This window comes from Cydia pomonella, chromosome 20, assembly GCF_033807575.1.
Source record: "Cydia pomonella isolate Wapato2018A chromosome 20, ilCydPomo1, whole genome shotgun sequence".
Lineage (NCBI taxonomy): Eukaryota > Metazoa > Arthropoda > Insecta > Lepidoptera > Tortricidae > Cydia > Cydia pomonella.
The window spans coordinates 12,583,655-12,608,468 of NC_084722.1; the positions used below are offsets into that span (position 1 = coordinate 12,583,655).

At 37.1% G+C, this 24,814-nt stretch overlaps 1 protein-coding gene across 2 annotated transcripts in view; it reads right to left on the bottom strand.

Moving 5' to 3' along the window:
• LOC133529023 (uncharacterized) overlaps positions 1 to 24,814 on the bottom strand; it is a 162,267-nt gene that overhangs the window by 62,357 nt on the left and 75,096 nt on the right. Inside the window, exon 2 of one of the 2 annotated variants that reach the window (XM_061866607.1) lies at positions 16,735 to 16,784. The exons of the other annotated variant lie outside the window; for it this stretch is intronic. Within the exon in view, the coding sequence (XP_061722591.1) occupies positions 16,735 to 16,784 (50 nt within the window). The remainder of the gene's footprint in view (positions 1 to 16,734; positions 16,785 to 24,814) is intronic. 2 annotated transcript variants of the gene reach the window in all.

Sequence of the window (24,814 nt, forward strand, 5' to 3'; positions counted from 1 at the left end):
GCTGCGGACTCTTAATACAGCGTTTTATGTTTTCGAGTATACCTAAAAGCTCCCGAAAAGTTCAGATTACTCCAAATAAGTACTTAACTAAAATAGTTACGAATCTACATGGTCTACTTATACTTAGTATTCGTATCACAAACCAATCATAACAACCCTAAAACTAATTTTCAAATAAAACCCATCATCTTTCTTAAAACTCAAACTTACCTACAACTACTAACAATAAAAATTTCGCAACAACAAAAAGAAACTCAAAATAAATCTCAACCAGGAACCATGGCCATCTTAGCTCAATCATAACAACAACGCCGGGTCTTCAACTTGAGCATCACCATTGCTTCTTGCCTGATGGCCTTCTTGCCGGACTCGCATAAACCATGACAACCATTCGCATATGTCACCACGGGCACAGGGTCCCCCGTATCAGTAGCGAGGGCCCTGTGTCTACAACTAACACTAAAAACCTTATAACTACGATTAGACAAGCCCCAAACAAGCTGAATTTCAAACGAATTCTCTACAAGCACCTGCTAGATACAGTCTAGTGGGACCCCCCCCCCCCCTGCCCCGCACACATGCAGAGGTATATTTATGTATATTGTATAGTATATTATGTAATTAATTTATATATGTATTTATAATGTCAATTTGTGTAGTTTATAAAAGTATTATATATATTACCAATCAGTTTGTATACTGGCTTAGTAGTATTAGACTTAGTATTTAATTTTGGATTTTTTTTTCACACTGCACCCACCTTAGCAAATTTCTGTTTGGCCCAGTGGTTGACTGGTAGAGAATGCCTCAAGGCATTAAGTCCGCCTATTGTACGTTATACTTGTACTTGTGCAATAAAGTTTAAATAATAATAATAATTATTATTATTCTTTTATATTACTTTTATATTCATATTATAAATGACCTAGCCTAAGACCAAAAATAAATACAGGGAAAATAATAATAAAAACCTTAAAAAAAAACTTATACTTGGTTTCATTTAGTCTGGTCTTCATATTCAAATCCTACATCACAGGCATGTGCCCTGCAGCTGCAGCAAGCTAAATGCACGCATATTACAGATAATATGGATCCTGTTGGAGCACAGCAATTTAGTTACGAATACATACACAAAAATTTTATTAATTGAAGCAAAACTCAAACCTCTAATAAAACTATTACGTAGCAAGAACAAAAGTCAAAGAATTATTAAAGTACGCCATTGTGAGTAAATTTCATAAAAATAATCTGAAAGAAAGCTTCCGCCAATCGTTACCAACATTAAAGCACCTATTACGATTCTATGGTCTCGATACTCTTTAAAAAAAAAACAATAATGGTCGATTGCATTTCACCGCATCGGTCATCGGCAGTGTTGCCAGACGTAAAGGGTAATTACTCGGTCAAGCGCGAGTAGACATGGGCACCGAGGGTTTCGTATGGTTTCGTACAACCAGATAAATAAATCCCAAAAAATCAAACATAGGGGCATAACTATGGTTAATATAAATGAAAATATGTTAAAATATTTTTTATAATGTCAATATCCAGAGAGGAAAATGGGGACTACGAAGTCCTTTTAATCCTCTAAACGCTACGTCTAACATGTGCGGCGCATCATCGTGACCCTTGTGGCAATGCACGAAAGTGGATATTAGGCTGCAGACGCGCGCTTCCGATGACGACGTGACATCTTTGCCGTTCAAAGGGTTAACCAGCTCGTCGGTCCATAAGGAGCCTTCCCATGATGCGTCTTCGAGAACCTTCTGTCACTGAACCCTAATAATTATTGTCGATGCCGCGATAACAATGAGACGATATGGCAGCAAAAACGCCTCATTGTGTGATGGGAATCAGTATCGAGTAATAACAAAATTGTTGGTAAGTTGGCCAAGGATATGTTTGTCTTTGTTTCGGCCATTTAAATTATGTTGCGGGGATTAAATGTGTATAATTGATTTAGCTGTAATTAATGATTGGTAATCAATCAAATATTAAATTTTTGCAGGTATTTTTAGTATGTACGTTTGGATCGAATATGCTTTATATAATATTGCTCGAATATGCAAGAGCGATAGAAATTCCGTTTTTCGCGGTAGGCCCTCTATGTCCAATAGTAGCGTCAAGCTGATTGAGCATTATTAAACTATAATGAAAGTGAAAAACCAATTAATAACTTATAAATTCAACAGTCAATCATTAAAAATATAATTATTGTAGAATATATTTATAAGAAATAAAAAAAATAATAACTCTAAGGTCACTCGGCCGCACTGTAAGCAAAGAATAATTATTCAAAGAGACGATAATTCCTTATGACTTATAAGCTTTTATTTTAGTAAGACATTTCTGAATTCTACACTCAAACTGACAACAAAGTATTTCTGTATTTATTTCCTTCGAATTAGCGCAAACCAGTTACTAGCATAAAATACTATTACTTATTCAGTGTATCAAGTGAAGTAGCACATGTGTACATCGTGTACCCCTATTACCCGTAACTGGCACAATAGCCCGATTTCATCTTTCCCCGTCCACAGATAATCAAAGATTAGTTTTTCCATGTTGGCGCCATTGCCGCGCGCCGTACGGGTGAGCACAATACAGTGAAAACGAAAGTTTCGATTACTTTTTGCCATCGTTCGCTTTCTTTGGGTGCCGATAATGCGTTCGGCTTTGTTATTATACCTTTTGATGGCTGGTATCAGGTTCATGAAATCTTATATGGTACCTCACTTTCGTAACTGATTGACGTTTAGAGACTTTTGTGGTAGGCATACTATTTAGGGATCTTAAGTGTAAATTCTTAATCAACAAATAGTAAAAAATTTAACTCAGGAAACCACAATTTGAATTAATAAGGATTACGACTCTATATCTGCGAAGATATATCGTCAATTGTCGTGGTCAATCTGAATCAGGAATTCAGAACGATTTACACATAACATAATTAATCAGTATACATAACTAATGATCATTTAAATTATTAATTCGTGGCTGCGTAAGATCCGGGAATAGATCGGAATCGGAAATACGGATGAGCTTTCAACCTGGCCTGACTTTCAACCATCACTAGTTGGAGAGGCATTAAACTCATGTTTGATGATAGTTAGATTTTGCTTTTAAACAAGGCATTAGTAAAGTCTTGACCAACTATTACATAGTATATATTTGGCGAAGTTTTTATTTGACTTGCAATGTTTGTATACATATGTATGTACGTTCGGATCAAATCTTGCAAGCTAAATTAGACCCACTTGTACGACTGAGCTGAAACTTAAGTGACAATGCAATATTATGGTGATCATCGGATCAGCTCGATGGTGATACCATCGAGCTGATCTGATGACGGACACAAGAAGAAGCTATAGGAACTCTGTGATAAAACAACACTATGTTTGGGTTTGTTACAATTGTCTCGATGAGTATGAGTTGCCTGTTGAGTTGAAAAAGTACTCTCTTCTCTCTTCCAAGTCGGTCCCTCACTGCCGAGGATCGTGATTCTGCTTGCTAATTTTCTTTATGGCAGATCTCCACTTTCCAGACAGGCGATAAAATGCGACCGTGCTTAGCCCGCTGTAGGCCTAGCACATGATTGGCGCGACAGTATCTCGCCCGTCTTTTTCAAACCATGTTAATTAAAGAGGGACGGATAGTCTATCTCGCCGCGAGATACTGTCGCGTCAATCATGTGCTAGCCCGGCTGGGCGGATATTTGAAAAGTACAGTTAACGATAAAAGCTTGTATCATAAATGTTTCTTTTTACTAAAAACTTATTTGATTGCTACTACAAACAGACGTGTAACTATGTTACTAAATTAAAAACTAAAAGCCCATAGACATGCAAATTGGCCGAGTGGCATATAAACCTACCATTAACCCTTCACCCGTCCCCAGTCACGTACACAACGGTGTCGTTGTCAATCTACCGTTCTGTCTAGACCACTAATTGTCTATTCTAAGTTTGCTAGCTTATTAGAATGGCTGGCTCTGCGGGAGTGTTTTGTTCTTTGGCGCTACTTGTACTATTCTCGGTGTAAAGGGCGTCTTAATATCTCGTAGAAAAAGCCTACTACTCGGTCGACGAATACCTAGAGAATAACAATGACTAATTACACAAATAATATTCCGGAGAAATACATGCATCTCTCTATCTTTCATTCCTACTCCTATTCTTTTATTCGTTTTATATTTAGTAGATGTAAATTTGACATATAAAAATTATAATATTGTAATGAAATAACAATTTAATAAGTGACATACATATTTTGTTAATGCATAATTAATTGATGACGACTGTATTATATAATATATTCTATCTGTAAGTGAATTGCAGTGCCCTCTCAGGGTTCTGTTGAGACATAATTTATTAATAAGACCTACTGTACACACAAAGCAAGGAAATAAATGAAATGAAATATTGATTTTTGTAGTTTATTGGAGTTTACTCCTTAAGAATCGATTTTCATATAGTCTGTGGGGAAAGAGAAGAGTCGTGGAATGGGTCCCAATACATACTACGACTCTTTATCTTTCCAAATACATTTTATTTATTCAATGTCAGCCAATAACAACTGTCAACTTGCGGAGTTTTGATCCATTGAGTTATATTATTACTATAAAGAAGCCATACCAAACATTGAAATTTTGTCGCAATCGCAACCTGTGCCACCCGAACAAAACGTCGTAAACGCCGAAAAATTCATGGCGCTTACGCGTTTATGTCACGAGATTCACGATCCGCTTGTATGGTTTGTTGTTAAAACAACAACAACTCATGGCGAAAAATACTGATGCTTCTCTGTGCCGGTTCTATACGTAGTAATAATAGTTAAACGTTTTGGTCTTAAATTTTATAATGTCTTTTTATAATAATCCGTAAGGAGTAAACTGAAGTCGTGCATCGGAGCTGACGCGCACACTTTTGTTAACATGACAATCTTATACAAACCGATCAGGTCCCTCAATAAAATACGTAAAAATATGCCAATTTGTTAGTTTCATGTTGTACAATTAAATGTTTTCTATACATTTTGAACACTTAAACTAAAACAAACCGGTCATCTGTACCCCTAGTGTAAATATTTTCGACAGCGAAACGTGACGTACGCGTTTGCGTTAAGTGTCATTTTGTATGAGATTTTTGACTTTCCAAAACGTCCCGCTTGGCGCGCTGTTCAAAAACCCATACAAAATGAGACTTAACGCAAACGCGTTTAGGGGTACAGACCTTAGACACTTATAAAGTTTCATGTAAGTATTAGAGGTTTTGGTTCTTAAGCCGTTCTATTGCCCCACTTAAACATTATTTGCGCTTCTTCATTTTACTACGAAATTGGTACAACCGCGGAATGATTGGTAATATAGGGACTTATGGCTCCTCTACACGATGGCCCAGCGTAGGCCAGTCCAAGGGACGCAGCTATGCGGTGTAATGAGATAGCAATATCACTTGCTCCCTCTAACGCATAAATGCGTCCCTAGGACTGGCCTACGCTGGGCCATCATGTAGAGGAGCCATTATATTAGTACGATGGCCAATATAACTGTTAATTATACTTTACGCCATAGAATTTATGATGGTTGGGGAATATAATATATAGTAACAATCGACTAAAGACAATCGGCATCATTGTTAACAATGATTTGCGTATTTGTCATCGTGTCCTTGATGATGTGTCGACTATAAACAATGCAAGATGAATCATTTATTTTATTACGAACCTATTGACCGACTGCATCCTTGCATCATCGAATTGTAAATCTTGTATTATTGTTAGAATTATGGTTGCTATTTAAGAATAAAATATTTGTATGCATTTAAATAATATATAATTAAAATGATTTCTATGGAATGTACAGTTTAGGATCTTTTTTATTATAGCCTATTTTGTATCCCACTGCTGGGCAAAGGCCTCCTCTTTCTCCCGCCATTTCTTTTGCGTCTGCCTCTGCCCCGGCTAATCTTATAAATGGAAAATACTTTAATTAAACTAGGTTTAATTCATAGGCATTTTTTTCTGCTTTTAGGAACCGCCTATAATTTTTAAACGATTTCGAACCCCTTCGGTCGTGTTTTAATTTATCCCCACTCGTTGCGAATTTCCTATTTTTCGCACTTGTATCGTAATGTATTATAAAACGATTCGTAACTCCATCCAACCTTATAACAAAAGCCAAATAAACGATTATAAGAATAGTATTATTATTATTTCACCGTTGTAGACCATTTGTGTACATTAAGCAGCCGTTATATTTGTCCTAATGCGGCATTGGCTGGGTTATGCCAGGGTTAACGGTGCAGTTAACACGTTAAAATGGTTATTTTGCGGTGATTTGTTACATTTGTGATTATACTGGTATTATTGCTTGATAATGAACCAAATATCATTAGTAATTGTATTTTGCAATCTCTTTGCAGATTATTTCTAATCGATTTCTTTTGTAGACAAAAAGTACATGATTATTATCGTCACCTTTATACAATACAATTTTTTACAATAGTAACTTAGGTACAGTCACCTGCACTAGTATGTTACACAATGATGGCCGCAAAAATATCTGACACAATCTTATTTATAGATGCTTAAGAGCGAGTCACATATTTTGCGGCCTACTTTTTTAGGGAACCTTCATAGTTTCACCATGTCCGTCTGTCAGTCCGTCTGCGGCTTTGCTCTGTGATCGCTAGTGCTAGAAAGCTGCACTTTTGCAGTTGACAACAAATCCAAGGCAAGCCAAAGTGCTGGTTCAACATGAACACATCGCTGTTTCGAGCTGCAGCATAAAAAGTAAAAACAGCCCTAATGATAGCCAATCTCCGGCAAGAGACGGCACCATAAGAAGAAGATGTTATGTTTCTAAAATAGTAGAATTGATAATCTTGTACATTAATAACACTTAAATCTTTTCACTTACTTAACAATACACCAAAGTCGGTTAGAGGCTCATTAAAAGAAAGTGTGAGATGCGAGCCACCATTTAAAAACAATATGTCATCTCATTACCATACAGCTGTCGCGCGTGAGATCTTTTGTCAGACAGTTTATCGTATCGCCTTGTTAAAAGATGTAGTAACTAGTATGATAATCGTAGATAGAATCGTTTTTCTATTGTTCCATTGATTTATGTTTATACATCAATAAAGTATAAAACCATCGATTCGCTTGCTAATATGCTACATACCTATTCATAAAACTTCACGGGACTGTTTAGTTTAATTATGTTTCATCCCTTTCTTACAAATATATTAGTCAAAATGACAGATCAGGACAAACGATTCATAGCTAATGCAGTCCAGTAACGCGTATATGAATACCAACATTAAAATCCAACCTCTTTTATCCGAGTTTGTGCTAAGAAGAGCTAAGCCAAGCTAAGTTGGTAGCGATTTTGATAGCCCAGAAGGTGCAACTGTTATTTAAAGGTTAATCTCATTGAAGTTTGACGTTTAAAATAACACTTGTAACGTCTGGGCTATTAATATCGCCACCAACTTAGCTTAGTCTAACTCTAGGAGGAATGAAAAAAATAAAAAATCTGTGTTGAAGGTGAAATGTTTGGCAAAAAGCCTAGGATGACTTATTTCTTATTTTACTACATCTTGTAATATTAGAACATCTGCCATTTGAAACTATAACAAGAATCAATATATAATTATGTATTACATCATAAAATCAATTTACTTCTTCAAACAACAAAAAAAAACATACATAAAACATCTACACTCGTATTTTACACCATACACTCTACGTAACAAGATTTAAAATTGCTTAAACTTTTCGCAAAACATGAAAGCTTTCCGTGTTGAAAATAATAGGAAGCCATACTTCCTTGCACCTAATTAGAGTAGCCAAGCTGCCGATAATGTATGGCAATCATTGATAATTGCATGGGATGAACAGTGCAGCGTTTTAGACTTTAAAATAAGGTAAATTAATGTTCCAGGAAGACCGGGTGTATGTACTTCGGCGAAGGAAATCAGAACTCAACGAGGGTGCGGAGTGTTAGGGTCGGCAACGCGCATGTAACTCTTCTAGAGTTGCAGGCGTCCATAGGCAATGGAGACTGCTTACAATCAGGCGGACCGTATGTTTGTTTGCCAACGACGTAGTATAAAAAAGGAACGTTAGTAATTATCTTTCAAGTAACAAAAAAACAATATAAGTAGGTGCATACATACCTTCATCTACTTACAGAAGGTACACACGCGCACTATGGTAAACAAGGAAATTGCGATTTAGACGGCCAAATATTGCTTTTATGTATATAGTTGCTATAGTCCTCGATATGACGTTAAACTGCCAAATTGGGGCGCATTAAGATTAGTGCGGCGTAGTTAGGTCAACTGGTGCTAAGACAAGGTATCAGTAGAGCGGCAGATGAACGTCTAGTATGTCAGCGGTGACGCTCACGAGCCGAGTTAGCAGGCACTGTAAAAACGAGAAGATTTGAGGAGAATAGTGTGGGAATGCCACCGACAGTAACCTGCAGCTCCAACCTCAAGGAATTGGGCTGAATTAACGCAACACGTGATCGACCGCCTGTTTCCGGCCGGGCGACCCTACACTACATCTACATCTAGCAGGCACTGTCTACTCACCAACACGCACTGGACGAGCATGGTGAGTTAAATGTCCAAACCCCTCCAACATGAAACGAAGACGAATCAAGACTGGGATACGTGGAAAAGGAGGGAGGCGTTTGCCCAGCAGTGGGACTCACCAGGTTCATACAAAAAAATAAATAAAATGTTTAAAAAATCTTAAATTTTGAAACTTAAATCTTATTTAACTTAAATTTTGTATTATTTTATTATTCCCATATATTTTTCTGTGTCCAAATTATTGTGATAAATTGCTAGATTTTCTTGTAAAATTTAACAACCTGTCATAGAAATAGGTAAAAAGTCGACTTAATAGTTCCAAATTAAAAATGGTGCTAACATTTTTATGTCAATATAGGACGTGTTGTTGTCTGCGTGGCAGAACTCTGTGTGATACCTATATGTGGCTTTCATCAGAGAAGAGTCCTTGTGCATATCAACCAAGACCATACTCTGATGGAAATCCACATATACTTGCGAGTAGCTATACCTAAAACAGAACCCGTTAGGGCCAACATTAACAAAGCGTAGTGGTTCTACTGAAGTTCATTCAATAAGATAGCACATGTGTATTGAATTTACATAATATCTCGAAAGGGCAGCTCTGTTGTAACTACAGTATCCGTAAGGACCGTAAGTGGTACAAGTAAAACATAGTTACATAGACTGGAATACCACCCAGGAGGTCGGTTCTAATTTTATGATTTGTTACGGTGATGAACTGGTTTTGATAAGATCGTGAAGATCGTTTTTCACTTAATTTTCGCACGATTTTCACTTAATTTCGCATGCACCAATCAGAGTGCGTCAGCCTAACATCAATTCGCAAACATGAAAATACTCACGTTACCCGCACAATTCATATTCACCATAGCTAAACACGTACACACCCACAAACACACTTTTGCTACCAACAAACTCACACACACCCGTTTAGGAAGCAAGGAACGACTGCTAATTTTAATTATAGACATATATTTTTTATTATTTTCAATGATGTGACGATATATAATATTTTAAGAATATTATAAATAACGTATGAGTACGAGTATAAATGAGCGATCTTCAAGGTCATATCAAAATAATATCGAAACCGTAACAAGTTGTTAAATCAGTAGGGCTAAGATGGTCGAATCTTTATCATTTATCACCATGCCTGTCACGTTCTAACAAGTATGTAAGCGCGAAAGTGACGGACATAGTGACAAGTGATAAAAATGGAACCATGCTGTCACTGCTGAATGTCTCTCTACCACTCGAATATGCAAGAGTGATAGAGAGGCAGATAACGCAATTTCGATTTTCGTGTTTCGCGGTAGGCCCTCTTAACTCAGCATAAAAGCATCATCATCTTCCTCGCGTTGTCCCGGCATTTTGCCATGACTTATGGGAGCCTTGGGTCCGCTTAGCGACTGCCACCTGACCATCCGACCCAGTGGGTAAACTAGGCCTTATTGGAATTAGTCCGGTTTCCTTACGATGTTTTCCTTCACCGAAAAGCGACTGGCAAATATCAAATGATATTCCGTACTTAAGTTCCGAAAAACTCATTGGCACGAGTACGAGTCGGTGTTTGAACCCCTGACCCCCGGATTGCAAGTCGCACGCTCTTACCGCTAGGCCACCAGCGCTTTAGTCAGTATGTAACATGTGAGTAATAAAATAAAAGATACATAAAGTTACCAGAGTTGCGCAACAAAAGCCATTTCACGGCTTGATGTCTTTATAGTGTGTTAAATTTTATTTTATCGTTTAAAGCATAAAAAGATGTGTATAACCTTTGAATGTCAAAGAATACGTAACTAAACAGCCTAGGTGAACAATTCGCATATTATTTCAACGTATTTATTTACATATTTAATGTATCAGGTAATGTTATTTACATATAAGGAAAACGTTCCAGTGCTCGACATGCTAGCCTAATAGTTGGCACCCTGTTGTCAGCTAAGTTTCAACATGTGCTGGGACAGTGACAAGCACTCGTCTAGCTCAACTCCAGTATTTTAAACTTAAATGGTTTTTATTTAAGTTGTACCCAGATTTTTTAGTGTAATAGCCTCGTAGTATTGTCTTTCTTTTATTTAAATTACATTGTTTGTTTTAATAATATTTTTTTATGTATGTAAACCTACCATGTATCCTATGGAAATGAATAAGTATCATGGTATTTTTAGTCATTTTTGACGACCGGTTTGGCCTAATGGGTAGTGACCCTGCCTACGAAGCTGATGGTCCCGGGTTCAAATCCTGGTAAGGGCATTTATTCGTATGATGAGATTGATGAGCATGGATATTTGTTCCTGAGTCATGGGTGTTTTCTATGTATTTAAGTATTTATAAATATTTATATATTATATATATCGTTGTCTAAGTACCCTCAACACAAGCCTTAATGAGCTTACTGTGGGACTTATTAATTTGTGTAATAATGTCCTATAATATTTATTTATTTATAAATTTTTGGTTCTAAGTGTATCTAGACCTAAATAATTATCTGATTTGTTATATATGTACCTATATGTTCTTATGTAACAATAGACATAAATATACGAGTATATATTGTTGGCGTAACGGCCGGCCGCGAACTAAACACAATAAGATATCTTCAAATTATAATAAAGCTCCATATTTTTGTGCAATTTATTCGATCGTTTAAAGAACGTCCTCAGATTTATTCTAAAATAAGAATATCAAATAATAGGTACCTATAGAATAGATTATAATATTATACCGCGCGACCAAATACGCTAAAATCTGATACCAAATTTGTAGCTGACACGTCTTTTTCAACAGGAAATAACCGGCCAAGAGCATGTCGGACCACGCTCAGTGTAGGGTTCCGTAGTTACTCTTCCGTCACAATAAGCTAAACTGGAGCTTAAAGTATAGTAAATTGTTAACCAAGGGATGAAACGGTACCTTTCACCTGAGTTAAACAAATAGGCAAATTTGCATAATCCGTACCTAATTAAAATAAGTCTTTTTACTATGAAGGGAAAACTTTTTGCGATAACTCAAAAACAGCTAAACTGATCATGTCCGCTATAGTTTTCATTTAATGTCTTTCTTAAGTTCTACTTTCACGATTTTTTTCATATTTTTTGGACCTATGGTTCAAAAGTTAGAGGGGGGGGGGACACATTTTTTATTTCTTTCGGAGCGATTATCTCCGAATATATTCACTTTATCAAAAAATGTTTATTGAAAACCCCTATTAGTTTTGAAAGACCTTTCCAATGATACCCCACACTCTAGGAATGAAGCGAAAAAAAAATTAAATTTTTAGATTTTATTGTACGACTTTGTCGGCTTTATTGATTTATATATCCATGCCAAATTTCAGCTTTCTAGCACCAACGACCACGGAGCAAAGCCTCGGACAGACAGACAGACAGACAGACAGACGGACATGGCGAAACTATAAGGGTTCCGTTTTATGCCATTTGGCTACGGAACCCTAAAAAGATATATAATCGACTAAAATTGCGTGCGTAATCCATTTATAACAATTTTAGCGACCCACCTACTCAACATTAGATTGAATTAGAGTCATACATAGCTCGGACAGATCATCGCAAAACAGTTGGAACTCGAAAACAAGATGTTTGAAAAACGCAGTTTTTTTTAATTCGTTTCTAAATTAGGTACATTCATTGTCTCGTCGCAACCCACAAATTTCCAAAAGTTTGCGTTTTTTTCTATTACTTACCGCATTTGTTTTTATGATAACCTGTTTGAGCTTTTGTTCCCTTTTCGACCAAATATTTGCAAAATTTATCTACAAATTTACTGATTCTCCTACTTTATATTAGTGTGTTGTCATGGAAACCCATACGATTTGACAGTTTGCGGACTAATAATATTAGTCTAATACCGTTCGAGAAATGGGCCCCTGGTACCCCAAATGAACAGTGGTTGCGATCGACAATCGAAATCGAAAACACAATCGGATCGTGTCCGAGAATCGTAATAATTGTATAGAACTTTATTTCACTAATCGAGAGAAAACGTGATGATAGCGGGTCCAGCGAATCACGCACCGATTCGATTATCAAACCGATTTCATAATCGACTATTGTGTTCGAACAATAATCGTATGTGTACGATAATCACTTTTGACCCAAGGATCAAGATGGGGCAATGGTTATCTGTACAACATCTTGTTTGTAGGTAGCTTATGATAGACTGTTTTTTTTTTCTTTCATATATGTATATCATAATATTACAAGAAGTAACAAGAAGCTGTAGCTGTAGTAGTTAAACAAATGAATCAAAGCTATATTTTTCAATAACATAAAATAGTACAGTCAGGATCAATAGTAGCGAATGAAACAATGCGCCAAAATTATCTGATATTTCGGATAACTTTTCTAAATATTAGATAAATCTCTTTAATTTACGTTCATAAGTATGTCTTTGACCGTTTTAATTGTTCTACACATAGAACCATCACTTTTTGTTAAGCTGTTACAGGAAACTTTTGATGATGACTGTACTTCTATGCATATATCGTTATTATTTTTATAATTTATCTGTTTTTCTAGCATTTAAGGGAATTGGTTTGAAACTGTTAGCGTGCATTGTATTCATTATACAAATTTAAAAATAAATATACAGTGATGTGTAATATTAATATAAGCCGATTTTAGCTTCCCTGATTTTTACCAAATTGTTACAAAATTCTTGTTTCAAAAGGAAATTATAACCAAAATCAAGTAAGATACAGCGGAGCGGCAAAGATGCTCAAAAATATCTGAACACGTATTGGCAATAGATAAGTGTTCAGATATTTGTGAGCACTTTGGCCGCTCCCATACATCTGATGGTGACTGTCAGTGACATTGCTATCGTTTACACAATCAAATTTCGTATGTATCACACAGAAATCGAATATGGCAGAGAAATATCGCATTATACTGACACTGATACGCGACAGACTGAGCCATATTATAAGTACATATTACAAAACGGCGTGTTTGTAATGCCAGAGACCCATAATGGGCTGATTTTTATTAAGTTGTAGATTTTTTCTCATATGTCGATAAAATTTGGTGGATAGATAGATTTCCCTATATGCGCAGTTTCACCTTAGATATATCCTAAAAAACCGGACAAGTGCGAGTCGGACTCGCCCACCGAGGGTTCCGTACTTTTAGTATTTGTTGCTATAGCGGCAACAGAAATACATCATCTGTGAAAATTTCAACTGTCTAGCTATCACGGTTCATGAGATACAGCCTTTTGACAGACGGACAGACGGACGGACAGCGGAGTCTTAGTAATAGGGTCCCGTTTTACCTTTGGGTACGGAACCCTAAAAACTTCCTCTAAGTTACGAATACATATGGTAATTTCGTAACTCGACGGTAAAAACATAGGTAGTACATTTTTTTGCGAATGAAGGTCTTCAACTTCAAACCAGCCAAATCTTATCCAAAGGTCAAGAAAACAAAATTAAAACTGTCCATAATAACGCCTGACAGTCGGTACCTATATAATTTTTCGTAGTATTTTCTATAGGCAGTAATTTCTATTTTATTCACAGGCAACTAATACTCGTCGAGACAATACTAACAACCCCAAACACAATTAGTTTACGTTGTTTTGTCACAGACTCCCCATGGCCATTGGCCACCTGTCCTCATCATCAGATCAGCTCCATGTCATCATAATATTGCATTGTCATCCGATTTACATATGTATGCAAAATTTCAGCTGAATCGGAAATCGGGAAGTGGGTCAAATTTAGCTTCCAAGATTTGACCCACATACATACTAACAAGGCAAGTTAAATAAAAGCTTGTAAAACAGTCTAAATTACGGTACAGCTTAGGTCCATTATATATTTACCTAAGTATTGGTTGTATAACAGTGACGAGTAACGCGAGTTTTAGAGAGATTGACTTCTTCTTCTTCTTCTTCTTCACTGGCTCAGTGACCCAAACAGGATCTTGGCCTCTAACACAAGAGAGCGCCACTCTGCCCTATCCTGCGCCACTTCACGCCAGTTGGGTATTCCGAGGGCGAACAGGTCTTTTAGGACTTCGTCGCTCCAGCGATATCTGGGTCGCCCAGACGGACGTTTTCCACCCGGGTGCCCGACATACGCTCTTCTCACGGCACGATCCTCTCCCATCCTCTCTAGGTGACCGAGCCAGCGGAGTCGTGTGACTTTGAGTATTTATTATTCGCTGGTGTTTGGTAAAACGAAGCAAGGTGCAGTTTTACTGTAATTTGATAATCCAACCTAATGGGCATAATGTGTAAGTCCAAATATTTGGGTAATTTGTAATGTTGGTGTGGATGACCGGCACTTTGAGAGCTAGGTAGCTTAGGTACCTCATGTATGTATACACCGTGTTTTTTTTTAAATTACGTAATCTTCGGGGTCTGGGAGGGTACGTTTAAGGAAACTGAATGGCATAGAGTCAGACCAAGCTAAGTTGGCAGCGATTTTGATAGCCCAGCCTGTGCAAGTGTTAAGGTAACTTTTTTTTTTTTATACTACGTCGGTGGCAAACAAGCATACGGCCCGCCTGATGGTAAGCAGTATCCGTAGCCTATGTACGCCTGCAACTCCAGACAAAACTTGACATTTAAATTTATTTATAAATTTATGAAAAAATAAAAATCGAAAGTTATCTTGGTCTGAAACTAGTTAATAAAAAAAAATGTATTGAATATTTTATTTTTGTAAAAGTATTAATATAGATGCATATAGCGTTGTTGTAACAAGGGCATTACATTTAACCTAACGAAACAATTGAAAACTATGACATATCAATCAATGTCTTTTCGAACATCGATCGTCCGAGATAGTACTTACGTTTAGTAGCAAATGTATAAACTCGTTCTTATCACTAATCAATATGTAAACAGGCCCTAAGGCACGTATACATGCTCGTAAGGGCCTTATAAGATAAGAATGAAGTTAATTAGAATACCGGTGTCTTTGAAAAAGTTACTTTATTTAAGCTCAGGAATTCACCCGTGAAATTAACGGAAAAAAAAACACTTTGTGTAAGTTGGATTTTATTTCTAGTAGTTTTCCTTCTCTAAAGGTAACTTTCGGATAATGACTACAGCAGCGTTACTTTTACGGCATTCCTGCTGCAACGTGAGCGCAGTGGGCCTACCTCGACCCTCGTTCGACGTGTTGCCCCCCTGTCACACTTTACAAGTGCGACAGAGAGGCAACACGTCGAACGAGGCTCGCGGGAGGCCTTCAGGCGCTATCACTGTCAACCTTCGACAACCCTTAAGTAACGTTCATTGCCGCATTGACTACTTACCATTGAGATATAATTACTATAGAGAAGCCATATCAAACAATGAAATTGTCGCAACCGCAACCTGTACCACGCGAACAAAAGGTCGTAAGCGCTATAAAATTCATGGCGCTTACGCGTTTATGTGGCGAGATTCACACTCCGCTTCTACAAATAATAAATAAAATAAATATTATAGGAAATTATTACACAAATTGACTAAGCCCCACGGTAAGCTCAATAAGGCTTGTGTTGAGGGTACTTAGACAACGACATATATAATATATGAATATTTAGAAATACTTAAATACATAGAAAACACCCATGACTCAGGAACAAATATCCATGCTCATCACACGAATAAATGCCCTTACCAGGATTTGAACCCGGGACCATCGGCTTCGTAGGCAGGGTCATTACCCACTAGGCCAGACTGGTCGTCATTCTATGGTTTGTAGTCAAAGCAACAACAACTCATGACGCAAAATACTGGATCTCTGTGCCGGTTCTTACTTATTTACTTCACTGACTCAGTGACCCAAACAAGACCTTGGCTTCTGACACAAGAGAGCGCCACTCTGCCCTATCCTGCGCCGCTTCATGCCAGTTTGGTATTCCGAGGGCGGACAGGTCTTTTAGGGCTTCGCCACTCCAGCGGTATCTGGGAAGCCCAGACGGACGTTTTCCACTCGGGTGCCCCACATACGCTCTTCTCACAGCACAATCCTCTCCCATCCTCTCCAGGTGACCGAGCCAGCGGAGTATACGTAGTAATAATAGTTCAATAATTACGACGTTGTTTAGAACAATGATTAAAACGCGATAGAACGAACGAATTGTAATTATTGTTGTTTACGTACTTGATATCCTGAGAGGTTTTTTGCTCGTGTTTTTGTTGAAGAAAATTTACCTGAAAAAAGACAAAAAATACGGTTAAATACATTTCCTTATTAGATAAATAAAAACTGTATTGAAAGCCTTGATTTATGCCTAATCTGGTAATCTTTCAGATCCTACTGCTTGCACTAATGAGAAACCTACCCGAAAGATTAGCTACGTATACAGTTAATTAGTATTATTAAATACCATAAGGAATAAGTCTAACCGAGGAGCCGATAGACCTCGTTAGCGATGGCGGGATAACTTGGACTCCTTTTTGAGAGGCTGGCCAGATATATCACTAAACAGAGACGAGTGGAAAAAGAGGGAAAGGCCTTTGCTCAGCAGTGGGACACAGTGGGCTCTGAATAATATTGTTGTCTAATTAACCATAAGGAATAGGAGAGGCAAGATGTTCCATACAACTGATACGGCACAACAGATATTTCTTAAACATTCAGGAAGGCTGGATTGAAGAGATGAGAAGCAGAGGAAAGCCTAGATTTATATATTTCAGCCGAGTGAAAAATGCATTGAATGAAGAAATCAAAAGACTGGCGCATGAAAGACAGGATTGGCGATTACTCCGTCGACAAGTGAAAAACTTGATGATGATTAAGTACTAATACCAATGTTATTTGTCGAATTATCTGGGTATTTAGTCACCAATATAAAACTATATTGCCCCAGAACAAGGTAATTAATAAAATAACAAATAAATATTAGGGGACTTCTTATACAGATCGACCTAACGTACTAGGCGACGATATACACATATGTATATGTATAGATAAATACATACAAAACATCCATGATTCAGGAACAAATTTCTGTGTTCATCACACAATTAAATGTCCTTACCGGTATTCGAACCACCGGCTTCATCTAAGGCAGGGTCACTTCCGACAAGCCAGACCGGTCCAAGTAATAGTTACACCTAAAGATATTTGAGTCAGTTTTAGACAACAGTTGTGTGGCTTTACGGTATGGTAAGTAAAAACTAATATTAACCAACACATGGTTACAATGTTAATAATGTTATTGCTGCCCTTTATGCCGTACAAAAAGTAACCACATCCACAAACCATAGAGAATCATCCTTTATCACTTTACGTAACGTTGATACGTTGTAACGACCATAGATCATGGAAGATAAAGGTGTGAATACATGGGTCCATCCCACACTGAGTCTTTTCCAAAAACTGTTTAACAAATGACTATTTTTGGAATATGTACAAGTTTTACAAAATAAAAACCTAAACGGTATCCCAGCCTTACGGTATCACTGGCTTAGGTACTTCTGATTTATCAATATAAAACCTCTACATCTCTTCATTACATAATTCGGTAGCATGCGTACAATCAACGGAAACAATTTGCGCCGGCGCAAAACAAGTGAGCGCTCATCAATCTGCCAGTGAAAGTGCTGGGGTCGGCAACTTGATCGATCGACCCAATATATCGACTTCATTATTTGTATATCGAACTTGCCTCTATCAGCGATTTCGTCCGCGAAAACGTAATACTCTATCCAATATTTATTACCTACTTCTTTACCTGCTTAACGAGCCACGATGCATATGATCTCGTCTATACTCACCATTTGAGGTTATCCCGTTTTGTACAAAAATAATGTTTTTGTAAAAAATCACTAATGTTTCATTCTTAATATTACAAACTACTGGAACTTAAACCAGGTTTTACACAAATCTATCAGTTTCTTATGTGATAGAAAAACAGATACCCAAACACCTAAACATCGATATATAGACGCTTTCAAATCAATCCATTCTAAATATTAGATATAACTTAAATAGGACCATATTGTTAATAGTTTTAAGAGTATTTTTTGAATGGCAGCATATAAAAGATTATGAGATCGGAAGATATAATCACATTACATTTGATTACTGCTGTTAATAAATTGAAGTAGTGATCGTGAGTGTAATGAAAAAATGAATACATGCGTAATCATGTTGTGAGTCTGTTTATTGATTTCATGATTGATTATACATAAGTCCTGATTGAGTTGTTTTTGAGTCTAGACTAACTGGGAGTAGAAGATAAGACAATTTTATTAACCTAGCGAGTGTTTGGGACGTAATAAAAAGTCAGCCAAAATAATTGAAATAAAATTGCATATACATGTGTCAATCACAATGAAAAAATTAATATATTATAAAAGTTAATTTATTATTTTGTATATGCAATTTATAGATTATAATGTGGTACGATCCACAATAATAAAGGAAAAATATATTTACAATTGAAATAAAAGTTGTAATCTTAATTAACATATGATAATTGTTTTCCTTTCAATTGAGTATTTTTGATATCAATCTTTTAAGTGCTAACATTTAATTCCTTTTTTATTTTTACACGTACACAAGCAACTTTTTTATATGCACCTGTAAGATATAAGTACAAGGTTCCAAGAAAAATTGGTCTTCAAACTAAAAAAAAATATATTTATTTCTTATAGATCAGAAAGACACAGGTTCATATTCAAAACTATGTTAATAATATGTCCTTATTAAGAAGTGTTAATAGATATATGTATGTGTCAAACCGCACGTGCAACATATAAGGTAAACCGCATTAACAAATTGATCACGACCACTCTAGACATTATAATCATATCACTTATATCTTTACACAACTACTATATCTCTCACAAAGGTGGTTTCTAACAACATTGTGGTAGGAGCTATAATCGTATAAATATTATTTGCCAGTCACTAAACAGTTGCCAAGATGTCATTCTTATAATTATAATTATCGCCTCACGCTAATCGTCACCAACGGTTGTCGAAGCCTGTATAATCATATCATCTTGGATTGGGGGCCTACCACGAAAACCGAAATTCGCAAATTGCGGGGATCTTTCACATTTACTCTCACTAAGACGTAATTAGAGTGACAGAGAAAAATGCCCGCAATTGCCGATTTTACATTTTCGCGGTTGTAGCCCTGATACCAATGGTTGGCGACGTCTGCTGGCATTAATTAACAATGTATTACGTCAAGTGTACTAATCGCTACATCTTAGTGCAATCCTATCATTATGGATAGCAAATGCTCTACTTACTACGGTATCTTACTTTAAAATGTATCGTCTAATTAATTAAAAGTGCAAAATTCCTTTGAAAATAATCAAGATTTAAAATACATACGATATATTTTAAGGGTTTTGTCTGAGTATGACATAAAAGTTGAGTACCTCTGCTTTAAAGTAACAAAAAAACCTACATTTAAAATAAAATTGCTCAAATACACAATAGTATTTTGTAGTATCGTGATATATTAGAGAGCTTTGAGTCAAGTACCATGTTTAGGCAACGAAGCTTGCTGAGTTGCCTAAGTAAGATACGAGATTGAAAAGCTTGATTATATCACTATAGTATACAATACTTTTTTACTATGAAACCTAAATAATTAATTAAAATTGGTAAGTAGTAAACAAAAATGTAGTACAAATGGCATAAACGCGCACTGAATATGCTTATGAAATAGTTGCCCGTTTATGTCTTTTCATAAGTATTATTTAGTACCTACCTAACTACCTACTCTATTAAAAGTGACTTTAGATGGAACTGTATGCAAGAGGTCAATAATTCACCCGGATTAAAAAAACCTCATCGAATGATTCACTTTTCCGTTCTCGTTTCTCTTTCTCGAGTTTGAGTTGTGCGTCAAACCCTACTTTGAAAGGATGTAATGTTTACCAGATGTCAATATTTACACTAATATTTCAACTTAATACATGATTCAGCAGGAATGTTTTTGTTCTTTTTTTTAAATAATACCTACAATGTAAAGTCTTGCCAGCTCCGACAGACTTTTGGATACTGCCATTATTTGAAACTAGCGACGCCCCGGCTTCGCACGGGTAGTAAAGCGTAATATTTTATACACTTGAACCTTCCTCAAGAATCGCTCCATCGATAGGTGAAAACCGCATTAAAATCCGTTCAGTACTTTTTGAGTGTTTCACGAACATACAGAACTATATTAAATAGAACAACATATATGTATAATAAGGCTCTAGTGAAGGGTGTTTAATTTTTGTCAAGATATTGGTTAACATTTTCCGCAAATGTTGACTGCAGGTATTTATATCTAGCAAAGATCGAATATTTAAATAAAAATTCTATGATGTTTACAAACTTCAATGTGAGTCGAATCATTATTTTATACCATACAACATAACATAACGGGTAGGCATCATACAATAAGTTAACCTGCCAATAGACTTTCATAAGGTCGCGACACGTTCTATTCTTAACGCATCTATTTCGGTGTGTGGCGTGCAGACGCATCAATCAAACGATTATATTCAGCCTTCTCTATAAATAAATAAATATATCTGTATTCTAAATGATTCCTAGTATAATTAGAACCATAAACTCGTAACGAATGTGCGTTATCGGGGATTATACTTATATTGGTCGTGGTTAGGGAGTTTTGTAAATATCGACCCAATTTCGATGCCGTCTGGTCTGCCAATAGTAACGTCATATAAATGGCCTAGAATGCCGTTATTATTGTTACGACATACAAACTTCAGTAGTAAACAAAAACTATGCCAACATTAAACCTCGTGTGGTCTTATGATTCTTATTTTTGCGGTGTATTCCCAAGTATGGTAATAGTTTCATCCCCAATGAACCTATTCCCATATGTGGCCGGAGGGACAAATGGGAATGAATCTTTTCCATCTGTGATCGCCTCGGTTTTTTTTTTTTACACTACAAATAATAACTGGTTACAGATGGGAATGTCTCATTACCATTTGTGCCCAACGGGGACAGATGGGAATGATTCATTCCCATTTGTGCCCGCCCTCCGGTCATCCACACGTTAATTTCGCTCTGACTTATACGCACCAACGAACGAAAAAAAACACACAAGTAATTAGTGCAAGCCAGACGCCCGCGCGAATGACAGTTAACTGATATGATTCTAATATCGGTTTGATATCAGTGCACGTTCGTATTAGTCTTGAATTATAATCAAACGAATGCATTGCAACTGGTATATTTTGCCTTAATCTATCTACGGCTATTCTCAAGATTTGTGTCTGCGTCTAAACTCCGTCTAACCATACTAAATGTATGAAAAGTATGACCGAGTTGAATCTGACCGCAGTCATATAATTTGAAAATGACCCCAACCATAAAAAAATCATAGATAATTGAGATATTTTATTACCTTTAAAAAAAAAGGTTTGTTTATTAGGTTTTTCTAATGGAAGACTCAACAAATAGGGAAGACTTTCTTTTTTAGAAATTTTTCAGCCGGTCAAATTTTGCATGTCAAACACGACGTCTGGTTTTAGGGTTCCGTAGTCAAATAGGAAACCTTATAGTTTCGCCATGTCCGTCTGTCTGTGGTTAGTGTATAGATAGTATAGATATATAAATCAATCATGGCAACAAAATGGTAAATTAAAAATAAAAAAAATATGTTTTTTTTTCGCTTTATTCCTATAATGTGGCTTGTCGTTGGATAGGTTTTAAAAAATCAATAAGGGTCTTATAAAACTTTTTTTGTGCCCCCCTCCACCTTTCAAACCCAAAAATCTGGGTCCAAAAATCATGCGAGTAAAGCTTACATTTTTACTTCAGGCACCCACTAGGCCTGATCGGACGTCTGATGATATAGTCGGAAGGTAGCCAAAAGAATTGCTATTTCGTTATTTTTCCTTTGGAAATTCACAATGCACAGACAATCATACCAACCTTGCCTGTCCCAATACATCGTCAAAATAGCCGTAGAAAGTGCGTTATGCGTTTGTGCGTGAACGTTTTCCGCATTACAGGCAGTTTCCGACCGTTTTCACTACGTGGTTTACTCATAGCTTGGATAGTTCTGAGTATCGTTTATCGAATTATCGCCACATGTGACAGTGGCGAGTTTTCCATTAGGATTATGCGTACAGATTGCCCGTCAGATCTGTCTGACAGATGTAACTGGCAGATAAGTCAGTGTAACACTCAGATTACGAGAACTAATCTGTACATATATGGTTAGATGTAGAATCCGATTCTCACCAGGGGAATGAAATAGAAATTGCGTAACATTAAAACAAAATAAACGTTACATAGAAATTAGAATATACTTATAGCCGGTCAAACAAGTTTGTCAGTAGAAAAAGGCGTGAAATTCAAATTTTCTATGGGATAACTCTTCCCGCCTACATTTCAAAAATTTGGCGTTTTTCCTACTGTCGGAAATGGCTTGACGGACTTTATCTTATATTTTTTTAGGGTAATATGTTTTGCTTCATTAGTAGTACATTTTATAGATGTCGACACGATCTACACTCGCGTGCAAAAGTATTGCATCACTTTGCATTTTTTCAACTGCACCCAATAATTTTGTAAACCGGTTATTTTCGATTAATTATTTTAATGGGATCATGTCCCTTGAAGTTTTAGCTTTACGAAAAGTTAAAAAACATGGAAAACGGCCCAGCATTTTTCAAATTATCGGCATTTTCCCGATTTGTGAGCGGTTTCGCGTTATCACGCGCACGAGTTGCGCTACCCTTGACCCCTATAAAATGGGGGGTAGGGGAGGGGTTGTTATCAGTCACTTATCAAAAGTTGACCGGTACACATCTCCGCATATTTTCCCGTGAAGAAGACCTGTGAAAAATGGAAACCACTGAAGCTGAAGTCCGCCAAGTCGTCCAGCTCCTGCAAGAGGGGCGTAGCCAACGTTCAGTAGCTGCCACGCTCAATTTAAGTCAATCTACAGTTTGCCGAGTTTACCAGAGGTTCCAACGGACTGGATCCTTTACTTCAAGACCAAGAAGCGGCCGCAAAAAGTGTACATCAGAGAGGGACGACCGCTTCATTGTCACAACATCTCTCCGAGATCGACACCTGACAAGCGTTGTCATCCAGCAGCGTCTGCGTGAGATACGAGGAGTGGCTGCCAGTGAGTGGACAATAAGAAGAAGACTCAAGAAAGCGAACGTGACACCCAGGAGGCCTGCAACGGGGCCCAGATTGCTGGCGCGACACCGTACAGCCCGAAGAGAGTTTGCAGAAAATCATATGGACTGGACCATTGAGCAATGGACCCCAGTTCTCTTCTCGGACGAGTGCAGAATATGTTTGAATGGATGTGACCGAAGAGGAAGAGTCTACAGAAGACCAGAAGAACGGTTCGCCCAATGTTGCTTCTACGAAAGGGTCGCCTATTGCAGTGGATCCGTGATGTTCTGGGGCGGCGTTTCCTACGACACGCGAACAGAGCTGGTTTTCGTGCCTGGCGGGGGCCGTGGCGGTGGATTGACCGCTGCAAAATACATTACTGACATCCTGGAGGAACATGTTGTTCCTTATGCCGGTATTTTTGATGAGGGGTTCATCCTAATGCAGGATAATGCCCCGTGTCATACCGCTAGGGCCACCGCAGCCTACCTTCTCGAAGTGGGCATCGACACCATGGACTGGCCAGCGATGAGCCCGGACCTTAACCCCATTGAACACGTGTGGGACTACCTGAAAAGGAGGATTCGGAAGCGGAATCCTGCCCCGGCCAATGTTGAGGAGCTGAAGGGAGCCTTGCTGGAGGAGTGGGACGCTATTCCACAAGATTTCATTAGAAAATTAATTAGGTCTATGAAAAACCGCTTGATTTGTGTGAGGAGGGCTAGGGGTGGCAACACCAGGTATTAATTTAATAATAATAATTTATTTTGTATTAAATAAATGACGTTTATTCTTAACTTTCCTAAATTTATTTCTCGACCAATATGTCGCTACTTTCAGTTTCTGATTTTTTTCAGTCTTCAGATTTGAAATTTCATTAAATTTCCCAATTTTCTAATGCGTTAGATTATAAGCTTTCAGTTGATACCAAAATTTTCAGAATCGGCTCTAGAATTACAAAGATATTGGGTGCAGTTGAAAAAATGCAAAGTGATGCAATACTTTTGCACGCGAGTGTATTTAATATTCATTTTGCAATGCGAGTATTTGTCGATAAAAAAATTGGTTCCTACTTGTACAAATAGGGGTGACTTCAATCTATTATTTGAATAGATAA